Source organism: Podarcis liolepis, assembly GCF_965112155.1.
Source record: "Podarcis liolepis genome assembly, chromosome: 3".
NCBI lineage: Eukaryota > Metazoa > Chordata > Lepidosauria > Squamata > Lacertidae > Podarcis > Podarcis liolepis.
The window spans coordinates 5,227,270-5,240,222 of record NC_139557.1 but is presented as its reverse complement, the minus strand read 5'-3'; the positions used below and the strand labels follow the sequence as shown (position 1 = coordinate 5,240,222).

General features: G+C 41.1%; 1 protein-coding gene across 4 annotated transcripts in view; it reads right to left on the bottom strand.

Moving 5' to 3' along the window:
- Positions 1–12,953, bottom strand: part of LOC310703118 (cytochrome P450 2K6-like) — a 61,794-nt gene that overhangs the window by 46,771 nt on the left and 2,070 nt on the right. For 2 of the 4 annotated variants that reach the window (XR_014523943.1, XR_014523944.1), the window contains exons 2-9: positions 11,851–12,013; positions 11,092–11,241; positions 10,557–10,717; positions 9,451–9,624; positions 8,659–8,827; positions 2,949–3,133; positions 2,441–2,582; positions 1,556–2,059 (exon numbers count right to left, since the gene is read on the bottom strand). Coding sequence is in view for 2 of the 4 variants with exons in the window: in XM_083495198.1 (XP_083351324.1) it covers positions 1,872–2,059; positions 2,441–2,582; positions 2,949–3,133; positions 8,659–8,827; positions 9,451–9,624; positions 10,557–10,717; positions 11,092–11,241; positions 11,851–12,013 (1,332 nt within the window). In the remaining 2 variants the exon portion in view is untranslated. Of the gene's footprint in view, positions 1–1,162; positions 2,060–2,440; positions 2,583–2,948; positions 3,134–8,658; positions 8,828–9,450; positions 9,625–10,556; positions 10,718–11,091; positions 11,242–11,850; positions 12,014–12,953 lie in introns of those variants that run through there. The other 2 variants (XM_083495198.1, XM_083495199.1) reach the window with 2 other exon arrangements.

Below are 12,953 nucleotides of genomic sequence, written 5' to 3'. Positions count from 1 at the left end.
GGGAGTGAAGGGCAGCATTGTGAAATCATTTGCAGATGAAATTATTCAACTTTAATTAGGAACAACCGCATTTAGTTTGAAAGTGTCCAGTATCCCCTGAACTTCCTCCCATTGAAACACTCACACATATTTTCTTTATAACATAGTTTTTATTCATTTTCATCTTGAAACTGTGTAACATGGTGGCATTAGGGTATATCTTTGTATACATTAGAGCATATGACATGCAACAATGTGAGCAAGGAAGGTTAATAACTAAGCAGTACATCCTCTCATAGTGCCTAAATCCATTCCTACAAAGGTTATGGGGCCCAAAATTCAAAGTATTTTAGTGGGTGTGGCTGGATTTTCTTAAGAGAGAAGAGAGATTCAAAGCGGGCATTTTTTCTATTTCCTGGTGAGCACATGGTGACTTCCACTGACACCAGTGTGAAAGGGATTAGCTCCCTCTTCCCTCTCATAGCAGTAGCTAGGCAGAGAAGGTATTGAGTTTTTCCTCTTGTGGAGATTTAAGTTTTGATTTTGATTTTGACACATTTCTGCCATTTTCATTTTTCACTCAGAATTCCATTGATGAGGGAAGCCTTAAGCTACCCCGACTCTCAGAGAAAGCTCATTCAGATACAGGGAGGAGATGGAAGATGGTTGTTTAATTCTAAGCCAGAAGCAGAAAGCCACTGAACTAATTGACAGCATGGAGATAGCAGAAGCAAACCCAGTTGCCAGATCTATTATGACAGACTTTTTAAAGAACACGGAGGAAACAAAGCCATTGCCTGACATCAACAAATACAGTTCAGAATCAGAATACACTGCAGCCACAGATGTTAACATACCCAACGTCCTCAACCATTCCTCATAAGGCATGGTTTCCAGACCCTTTTTCGTCTCGGTCACAGTACTCTGCATATCTACTTAGGAATATGAAAGGATACGTAAACATGGGAATAAATGAACCAGCTTTGTTGGTTGATCTCTATGCCCAAAGTGTCATAAGAACTCAGGGCCAGGTTTTAAGTAAGAGATGCTCCAATGCTAGTTTCATGGTATTCAGCAGTATGGCAGGTAAAGGGGAACACTTAAGATTTGTGACAAAGCACGGATCAATTCCACCTGTAGGCTACTCAACCCAAATACCCAAGCCAGGAGTTTGTTAATGTTAATTGGATGTTTTTATTGGAAAATTAATAAACGCTTAAAAAAAACAAAACAAAGTGGCTGGTGCCAATCTGCCAGTTGGAAAAATTCCTTTCCCTTGACGGCGACCGACCGAAGCCCATAGCAACGTCAGAGAGCCTAGCCTAAAGGGTGGGAGGGGAGGGAAAACCAGGTCAGCTGCGGCGCGGGAAAGAGGAAGAGCCCTGGCCGTGCCAGACCTAAGTAGGTGAGGCCACGCCCCCCAAGCCAGCCGATTGGCTGGCTCGGGGTATGACGCGTCCGAGGATTCCCCGCTATCAAGTGGGCTGGAGCCAGCCCCCACGAGTGTGGGAAGGGGCGTGAAGCTCGCAACCCCACCTCCTCCCTAGCTCGGAAGTGGCTTTCTCTGCACATCTACCTGGGAATATGATGTTTCAAGATATTTGAAAGCATATGTTAACATGGGAATACATGCAACCAGATTTGTTGGTTGATCTCTATGCCCCAAGTGTCATAAGAACTCAGGGCCAGGATTTAAGTAAGAGATGCTCCAATGCTAGTTTCACGGGATTCGGCAGTATGGCAGGTAAAGGGGAACACAAGATTTGTGACAAGCATGCACCAATTCCACCACTAGGCTACACAACCCAAATACCCTTGCAGAACAGCTGTGTTTTAAAAAAGGCTCGCATTGCACACACAGGTAGGCTAAGCAAGCCAGGAGCTTGTGAGTCTTAGAAACGTGGCAGAGCACAGAGCTGGTGGGGCATGGGAGGTGTTGTAAGCCCAACAGCAGGAGTAAGGTCCAAGTCTTCCTGAGATGTTCCAGGGGGTAGCTGGAAGGTGAATTTCTGCAGGAGACTTGTGAAGAAGAGGAAGAGCTCCATTTTGGCAAGAGTCTCACCTATACATGCTCTCCGACCTGTAAGGAAACATAGGCAGCAGAGAAACTGGGTTTAGCAGTTGCTTAATAACATCCCTAATATTTTGAAGCAGAAGGAAATGCAGAGATAAAATAACAGCTCACGGTGCCCATCTTAAAAGAATTATGAACTCCCAATACTAGCCATAATGCAATGCTGAAAACTGGGGGGGGGGGTGTCTTTTCAGCCTGAAGGCCACATTCCCTGGTGAGCAACATTCCAGGGGCCACACACCAATGGTGGCCAGATCTAGTGGCAGAAATGGCCACAGCAACAGATGTGATTCTTTCATTTGCACAATAGGCTACATTCCAGACATGTAAAAATCCCATTGACTAAGCACACACTGCAGATATACACAAAAGTAGAAAAAAAGTTACCCGCAGAGAAAGGCATGAAAGCATCTCTCTTTACGAATTTTCCATCAGAATTAAGAAAATGCTCAGGATAGAATTTATGTGGTTTCTCCCATTGAGATTCATCATGCAGCACAGAGGACAGCAATGGTATGATGAATGTCCCCTGCAAAGGCAAAAGAAGAGTTATTTTAAAATAAACTATATTCCTCTACAATAAATATTGAGTGCAAGAGAAATGAGATTTGAGTTCATTTGAGAAATGCCATTAGTCTGACAAACTTAACATATAAACCATGATCCCCCACTAGAAATGGTTTAATTTCCAACCTTGTGCTCCTTCCCACTGAGATCTGTTTAATGGGTTGAAGCTGATGCCTGACAGTTTCCAAAGGGTAGATTGCTTGCTTGCAGTGCAATCCTATACAAGTCTGCACAGATGTCACCCACACTGAAGTCCAAGGGGCTTACTGCCAGAAAAGCCTTAAAATATATTGTAACTAGTGGGCAGCAGTTTAGTGAAATGGATCACCTTTGGAATGAAGTAGCCTTTGAGGGTAACATCTGTAGTCGTGGCATGTGGCAGGTTGGTTGGGTTAACATTGGCAAATCTCTGGATCTCATGGACCACGGCATCCGTATAAGGCATTTTTGTTCGGTGTTCAATCCTTGGCTGAGAAGATCCAACCACCTTTGCAATTTCTTCTTGGACCTTTACTGGCGGCAACAAAAATAACAAAGTTTATTTTTCTGCTCAGCTTATCTCTATGATTTTGGCTAGTTCTCCAATTCCGTCGACTCACAAATTCAATCTCTAGAATATGATACAGGTATTTTTAAAACAGGACAAACATTTTAGCCAATAACCTGATACACCGAGGGAGAGAAATTCATCCAGGATTATTATTAAAATATCACCGCTGGGAATATCCTGAAGTGGTATGTTTTACATTTAAAGGTCAAAAACAAAGATTTTGTGATCCTACAGAGCCAGACAAATTTTGGAGAAAATATGGGCAATAGTTAGCTGGAGAAAGAGCATTTGGAAGGGAAGCTGGACAGGAAGAGGAAGATTCAAGAGAAGTGGAGGTGAAAGAGAAATAACTATGGAACAAGATGGTTTTGAAAATCCTAACTTGAAATATAAATAGGCTAAATAATAAGACTAAATGAATAAAATTGAACATGTTCCAAAGAAGTTAAACTTGGATAAATAAAAGTTAGATAAAAGGGTAGGAAAGGACTTTGTACCTTCTGATACAACAAATAAGAGAGGAGTTGTAATGTGTATAAAACCAGGGTTGGACCCAAAGCAATTATTCAAAGATGAACAACGAAGAATATTGATAACTTAGATAACATCACATGGAGAAAAAGTATTATTAACGCATTAGGTGTGTATGCACCTAATGAGAAAAAAAATACTATTTTTAAAAGAGGCTGAAAGAAATATTATTTGAACATTTGAATGAAAAGGTGATTTGGATGGGCGATATGAATGGTGTAGCCTCCCTAGATTGGGACAGGACTAGGAGAAAAAATGAAACAAAAGAAGGCAAGCTACTGAATGCCTTTTTAAGGATGACTGACAATTTAAGTGTAATTGACATTTAGAGAGAAAAACACCCAAAGGACAATGTACATTTTATTTGACTGCGAATTATTCTGCAAGCTGAAAAGACTCTGTATGGACTTCTAAAGATTTGTATTCTAAAGTAAAGAGGGCAGAAATTCTATCAAGAACATTATGAGACTATGACTCTATAATAGTGGAATTAAGAACAGGGACAAGTTTCCCGAAGAGATGGAGACCAAATGAAAATTTATTAAATGATCAAGAAATATTAGAAAAAGGGGCAAAAAATTAAAGGGTTATTTTAAAATTAATTTGAACCAAGAGGCAGATTCAAAGGTGGTATGGGATGCCCGCAAAGTGGTAATGTGGGGTGTTTTTTTGTTTTTTTTTACACAGCAAAGCGCATACAGAAGAAATATGAGAACAGAAAAAAACAAGAAATTTTAGGAGAAATAAAAGGAAAAGGAAAAGAATTAATAAATCCCTCTCAAAAAGAGATAGTGAAACAGGCTAACGAGATGTTGCAATTGCAATATTCAATGATAATAAACAAGGAAATAGAGTGGAAAATTAAATATTTAAAACAGAAACAATTTGAGAAGGCTAACGAGCCAGGGAAACTATTATGTAGGTAAATAAAGAAGAAACAAGAAGAAACCTGCATTTATAGAATAAATGCAGGAGGTACAGTTGTGGAAAATCCTAAAGAAATAAGAACATCATTTCTTAATGGACCTGTCACAATGATGGAATTATAGCAAGCTATTTTACACGCAAAATTAGGGAAGGCACCTGGATCTGATGAAGTTTCAGCAATTCATTATAAGAAAAATTACAAGATTACCGAATGCAACCTATAAAAGATATTATGAATATCTCTTTAAATATAGGAGAGTTACCCAAATCCCGGAAGAGTGCATACATAACTTTGATTCATAAGCAAAATAGAGATCCAAAGCTGGTTAAGAGCTATCGACCTATTTCATTGTTGAATAACAATTATAAACTGTTTTCAGACATATTAGCTAATGGGTTGAAAACTGTATTAAAAGTGGGAATCCATCAAGATCAGGCTGGATTTTTGCTGGGAAGACAATTGAAAGATAATAATAATAGAAACATAATTGATGTAATAGAATATTTAGTAGTGAGAAATGAAAAACGGGCAGCTTTAATATTTTTAGACCCTGAGAAAGCATTTGACAATGTCTCCTAGGACTTTATATATTTAAAGCTTTGGAATACAGTGGAACCTCTGGTTACGAACTTAATTCATTCTGGAGGTCCGTTCTTAACCTGAAACCGTTCTTAACCTGAGGTTATTTTGAAATTACAGTGGTACTTCAGTTTTCAAACATAATCTGTTCAGGAATACTGTTCAAGTTCTGAAACTTTCAAAAACTGAGTCACAAATGTCAGTCTGGGAATTTAATAGAGAAAACTGAGAAAAATAACATATACACTCAGTGGAAGCCATTCTAAAACTATAATGTTCCTCAACGAAGATGTTTGGAAACTGAGGTACCACTGTATTTTAAACCAAGAGACAGATTTAAAGGTGGTATGGGATGCAAGTAAAGTGGTAGTGTGGGGGCGTTTTTTACACTCCAAAGGGCATAGACAAGAAATAAAAGAGAGCAGGAAAAAACAAGATTTTTTTACAAGAAATAAAAGGAAAAGGAAAAGAATTAATAAATTCCCCTTGCAAAGAGATAGTGAAACAGGAAATCAAGATGTTGCAAATGCAATATTCAATGATAATAGATCAAGAAATAGAGTGGAAAATTAAATATTTAAAACAGAAACAATTTCAACAGGCTGACAAGCCAGGGAAACTATTAGCTTGGCAAATAAAGAAAAAACCTGCATTAATAGAATAAATGTAGGAGATAGAATTGTGGAAAATCCGAAAGAAATAAGAAATTGACACTGAGCTTGGTAAAAGCAGAGATTCTGAACAAATCTCTCTCAGACCATAATCCAGTTACTATACACATACAATTTAAAAAACATACGAGAGGTAGGTGGAGGATGAATGATGAGGTATGGAGAGATGAGCAAAAGGTGAATAAAATGAGGGAATTGTTGAAGGAATTTTTCGAAATTAATGAGAGACATGGGACTGACAGGAAAATCATTTGGGATACCAGTAAAGCCTATATGAGAGGAATTGGAATACAACAATACAATACAACAAATGGCAAGAATAAGGAAGGCTAAAGCAAATGATACTATGGAAATCAATAAACAGATAAGGGAGAATGAAAAAGAATTGTTTAAAAATCCAAAACAAGAAAGTATAATCCAAAATATTAAAATTCTACAATCCCAACTAATTAATTTAATAAACAAAGAGGTGGAAAATAAGATCAAATGGACAAAATAAAGGTATTTTGAATCAGCAAATAAACCTGGTAGAATGTTGTCTTGGTTAACAAAGGAGAAACAAGCGGATAGGTTATAATAAGATTATTGAACAAGGAAAAGAAATTACAGATCCGGACCAAATAAAAACGATGTTTAGGAACTTTTATAAAAAATTATATGAATTGGAAGGTAAGGATAAGAATAAAATTAAAGAGTATGTAAGAGAAAACAAAATCCCTGAAATCGATGGTAAGGAATTTAGCAATTTAAACTCATGCATAAGCTCGGAAGAAATAAGAGAAGTGATAAGGAAAATGGAAACTGGGAAATCACCAGGCCCAGACGGAATACTGACTATTTATTACAAGAAACTAGATGAAGTAGTAATCTCTAGACTTAAAAAGATGAGATAATGGAAGAAGGGGAAATCCCTGATGTTATGTACTGAAGTTCTCACCCTGGGCCAGCAAGGGGATACTGTAGATAGTTCAGGTCCACATATGCAAATAAGGGATCGAAAGTGACATTCAATGATTGGCTAGTTACAGAAAATGGTTCCTGTTGCGTTCTAGTGGAGCTCTATATAAGCAGGCTGGGTGAACCCTTCAGTTCAGTTCTGTTCTGGCCTGTGAATAAACAAGAGCTGTTTGAAGAACCGCTGTGTCATCTGATATGTTCACCCACAACTTAACATCTGACTCTTGGCATGAAGCGTTGATAACCATACAGGGGTACCTCGGGTTACATACGCTTCAGGTTACATACGCTTCAGGTTACAGACTCCGTTAACCCAGAAATAATACCTTAGGTTAAGAACTTTGCTTCAGGATGAGAACAGAAATCGTGCAGCAGCGGCGCAGCGGCAGCAGGAGGCCCATTAGCTAAAGTGGTACTTCCGGTTAAGAACAGTTTCAGGTTAAGAACGGACGTCCGGAACAAATTAAGTACGTAACTAGAGCAGTGTTTCCCAACCTTTTTTGGGCAAAGGCACACTTGTTTCATGAAAAAAATCTCGAGGCACACCACCATTACAGCCCCGTGACGTCAGCACGCAGCGTCACGCCGGGAGGGACGCACGAAAGTGTAAGTTTCAATTTTTTCCCCTCCCCCTTGCCTTCCTTCTGTGCCAACCGCCAAAAAGCCAAGACTTTAGGGCAGCAGGTCGACACGGAAGAAGCTCCTACCTAAGGACAGGTGCGACGGCGGTGTCCTCTTCTGCCACACTTGGCAGCCCTGCCTCACGGTCGTGACTCCCACCCTGATTTCTCCCCGCAGGTCGAGCGGCACAGGCAGCCCAATGTGTCCAGCCCAGACACAAGCCCCGCTTCCCCACTCTAGATCCTGAATGCGACCAAGTGCTCTGGACTCCCGAGCAGGGTGGGAAAGAGGACTCGCATCTGGTAGCCTCCGGGCTCCTCGCCTGCTCGAGGGATGGCATTGCAGGCAAGCTGCCGGCCGTCGCCATCGCCGCCCCCTCATGCGAGTGGACCTGCCCGGAGTGGTGGGCCGGGGGAGGCTCGCTCTCTGTGGGGATGTGGCCCGCACGCGCGGCCCCGCTTCCTCCTGCCCAGGGCTGAGCTCCTTACCCGCGATCTCGGTCTCGCGCACGCGGATCCCACTTATTCCGAAGCTCGCGCCACTAGCCGGGCTCTCACACCGTGCCAGGGCGAGGCGGCGCGGCCCACTGACGTCATCGCGGCTCGCCGCCGCCCTCGACTTCCCTGTTCCCTCCCCTCCCTCTGGTCGCCGTGGTTACCGAGGACTGCAAGCTGCTTGGGCGAGCATGGGGCATTAAGTGGGAGAAGGAAAATTAAAATTAAAACTCGCCTGAAGGCCGCCTCTCCGGATATGAAGCTATCTTTCGAATTTTTTAATTTTTCCCGCGGCACACCAGGCAACATCTCGCGGCACACTAGTGTGCCACGGAACAGTGGTTGGGAAACACTGAACTAGAGGAACCACTGTACTACCAAAACAAGGAATGGACCCAAACATTATAAAGAACTACAGGCCAATTTACTAAGACATTGGCAGGATTAATGTAAAAACCTGCAGTTTCAATATATATATTGGATATATATGGGAATATATATCTAAAAGAATATGTTGAGATAATTTGGAGTACACAGGCAGATGAAACGAAATGCAAAGAACCACAGAAAGAGGGTGAAGAGAGATCAGATTAAAATGTTAAACTTATGATTGAATATTATAAATATTTTCGCTCTTTGATAGTTACATATAACTGAAATTAAGCTTTCTCAGAATGATGGGAGCCAACCCAATGAAAAACACTCACTCTGAATTTCAGGATATTTCATCATTAGTAACAGTCCCCAGCGCAGTGTGGTAGCAGTGGTCTCTGTGCCAGCAGCAAATAAGTTGGCCACAATAACTATTAAGTTTCTGTTGTGGAAATAAGCATTCGTCTTGTTTTTCTTCTCCTCCTGGGATGCAAAGAGTATGAACTGGTTAAAACAAATGGAGTGAGAAAATTTCATGTGCAAAGATAAGAATGAATAACTGAGTGGACCCGATGATCCAAAGTATCATTTCATATCACCCCAATCACTGAGCAGTGAGAGATTCCAGGTTTTTCAGACTATGCCATCATGGTGGTATAGGGTTTATTTACACACATATATGTTGTTGTTGTTTAGTCGTGTCCGACTCTTCGTGACCCCATGGACCAGAGCACGCCACCCATATATATGTGCGTGTAAATACATATACATATATATAACCCAAGCCTAAGATGGAGGGGCTCAGATCAATACCCCAAAACGTCTTGCTCCTCCATAGTCACAGCTGAGAATGGAGATCAGGGAAGCTTGCCAATCCAGCTCTTTGATCCAGTTTTCTTGATCAGGGATTTTTTTCCAGAAATGCTGGTGAGCACACAACCTTTGCCCCTGCAGAGGCAACTTCTGTAACACATTAACAACGGCTGACTATTGGGAAATGCCAGGTTGGTCCATTCTGAAGTGAGACTTCCTGACTACAACTTATGCATTCACTTACAAATATGCCCTTAAAAAATGAATTGAAAATGTCAACGTTTATTCTGGGCCAACTTAAAAGATTCCATTACCTCTTGTTGTCGGATAAGAAATGTGTCAATAAAGCTCCTCTGGTCATTTTCATCCAGATCTCTGAGGTGTTTTATGAAGGTGGCATTTATGAAGGCAAACAGCTCATCTCTGTTTTGAATGATAGTCTTACGAGCCCCCAGAAGAAAACCAAGAGCAGGAAACATGTTATACAGCTGAAAGGATAAAAATGCGAGGGAAAAAAAGACATTAGGAAAGCTCAATGCAGTTCTCTCAACTGCGTCTCTCAAAGCATGGCTGCCCAAATACAAAACAAAGCTCTTGAATACCATTTGGAATGGGGTTAGGGCTACCTCAGGAAAGCGTAATTCATGTGCAACCCCGGGTTAATAAGCTATGGCAGTTCTCCTCTGGAGGTTCATCTTCAGAGAAGGAGGTCTGCCCTTGGAGGCCCCTTCTGAGCCATCATAGAACAAACAATCACTTCTTCTTCCTTGTCCTTGGAGTCCCGATGGCAGTGAGGCCAGGAAGCGTGTTCTTACAGCTTGGTCTCTCCCACAAATGCAAGTCAACACTGGCTGTTAATTGCTAAAACAACAAACTAGGACGGAGCTCCTCTACTCATCGTCCTCCCCAGAAGATACAGTTGCCCAGACTGAGCTCCTCCCCCTTCCCCAGAACGGAAGCCCCCTCCTTTTCTTCCGGTGGCAGCTCTGCCACTTTTGAAACCCTACGAGATTTGGCAGAAAGTATTTCCTGCATTCCAATGTCTTGCCCACTATTGGAGTTCTCACACCTCTGTCTGTCCCTTTGGTCAGAGCTCAGATTACAGCTGCTTTCCCCCTCCTCTCTGCTTTCTGCTGTTAACTGTCCTCTTCCTGTGCTTCTTCTCTTCCTGTCAGAATCTGAGCTTCGCTGACACATGTTTGCAAAAGAGACTTTGTTGTATTTACGAAATGACTGTGCCGTGTGAGTTTTCTAAATATTTCGAATCACCAGCAGGTATCTCAAGGTATCAATATTCTGTGTTTTGTAGTGAATCCTAAACAATATACAATAAACATGTTGCCCTGCCCACTTTGCACACACTGCCATTGCAATAAACTCTTTGTTTGTTTGTTTGTTTTAATTGGAAAAAATAGATTACCGTGACTGAAGGGCTTCCGAAAAGCCGGATATTTTCATTGACCAACTTCAGAAGTCTTATGTATGTGGAATCTTCATAATCAAATCGCTTGTCTAGTAGTATGGACACTATAATATTGGCAACAGCTGCATTCATAATTGAGGTGGTTTCAAATGGGTTACCTAGACATAAACAAGACAGTTAAACAAAAATATTCTGTTGAAATTCCAAGTATGGAAAGGGCATTGTTTTTAAGTATGGAAAGGGCATCTGTTCTTTGTTGACTTAAATCCCTACTGGCAGCTTCCCCTATGTGTAGACCTCCTTTATCAAAGAAACTGATCCTAAGTGTTGCCGGATGTGGTCATAGCTGGGCTAAGAAATGCTTAGAAGTCACAGGAGTTGTTGCAGTACAATCTGCACATTACAGGGACAGACCAGTTGCAGGGAACCCTGGGAGCTGTGCTTCTGGAAGTTAGGAATATGTAACACAATAGTCTTAGCACCTTTAAACTATGGTAGTGTAACTATGCACCAGAGGAAAACACCAACCCACCTTCGTAAGATTCAAATTTCTTTATCAGGACACTGCATTCCTCAACAATTCTATCTTCTATGGTCCTCTTTCCCATTCCGTAGTCCCGTAATGTGCTTAAAGCAAACCGCCGCATCACTTTCCAGTTCTCACCATTAGACAAAGTTACACCTAAAAATGGGAGGAAAGGTTTTATGTCTGCATGGCCATTGCACAAAAATATCAATAAATTGTGTTCTGCATTTCTTCCATGGAACTGAGAATGGATCCCAGCTATTCCCCCATTCAGACTTCTGAGCTTTGACAAAGTAGCTGGCAGCTGTGCCATCAGAGCAAGACCTGAGAACACATTGAACAATATTTTCCATTTCAAAGTGTAGGATAGAGTAGAGGGTGGTTTGTACATGTCAGGGATCACAGCAGAACTTTGTATTCCATGGGCAGATATTGTGCCTCCTTCATGTTTCCTCTTTGCATAGGTTGGGCAAGAAAATGGTATGTGGCATTACTTTTCCATGTAATCTGAAGAAATCCACAGGTGACACTTTTTGTGACACATTCTCAGCCTAATGCCTGCAGATACTCTGTCAATGTCAAAGGCACTGAGGTGGGTTGAAAAATTCACAAGGATTTCCCCCACAAGAAACAATGGATTTCGATGACTTGCTTCGCAAACACTCATCCTACAAACCATTTCTTGGGAACAGATTGTGTTCACCTGGTGGGACCAGTGTGTGTCTGCAAGCATTACCAGTTCCAATAGAAAGGGAAGTGCCTCACCTAAGCCTTGTGCAAGCTCTTGAAACATTGGAACGATGGGCCTGTCTGCAAATGCGTCCGCGTGATTAACCAGAGCCTCCTTTACTGTCTCATATCCTGTCAACACCACAGTTTTCCGGGGTCCCATTTGGATGCTGAAGACAGGGCCATATTGCTTGGACAACTGGAATTCAACAGAAGAAAAAGTGAGAAAGAGAGTTCTGGTATACCCAAAGAATATATTAATGTAAAACATCTCTGACAGAACCAAGACTGCATTAGCTTTCACATTTACCTAAGAGTCAAGGTTATTTTATACATTCCACAGAATCTAGTAGCAAAGTTTGATTGTTAGACTAGTATCAGGTTTTTTTTAATCACTACTATTGAACTTGGTAGAAATTACTTCCATGTCATTGTGCCTTGGACCGTGCTGAAAACATACGACTTAAGAATAGTAATTTTGTGGAATGTATTCCCTTTTGTATCACCATGCAAAACAGAATCCAAATAACATAATGATAAAGTAAAAGAGCATTGTCTATGCCTCAGTGCTCTTCAAGACATTTGCTAATAATAGCTGTAGCAGCAACAGTTGCTGCTACAGCTGCATAATAGCACTCTCCCTCCCAGGCCCTGCTCCCATGGTGGAGTCTACTGAACTGAGCTTAGCCTTTTCATCCAGTTCAGTAGACTCCACCGTGCGAGGGGGACCAGGGCGACTGAAATTCCTTTTATTTTCTCATTTTCTCTTATTGTCCTTAGAAAGACTTACAGTACCGATATGAAAAATAGTGGTAAGAGCAGACACCCTTGTCTTGAACCGTTCATAATTTCAATATTTCCAGTTATTATATTATTTACTATTAATTTTGCTTTTTGACCAGAATATATAGCTTTTATACCTTTTATAAACAATTGTCCAATGCCCATTAAATCAATATTCTTTATCATAAATTCCCAAGATATATTATCAAAGGCCTTTTCCACATCTACAAACATTAATATCACTTGTTTATCATTCCTGGCCGTCAGGTATTCAAACGAATTAAGTTCTTAACCCACGGTAAAGGTAAAGGTAAAGGGACCCCTGACCATTAGGTCCAGTTGTGACCAACTCTGGG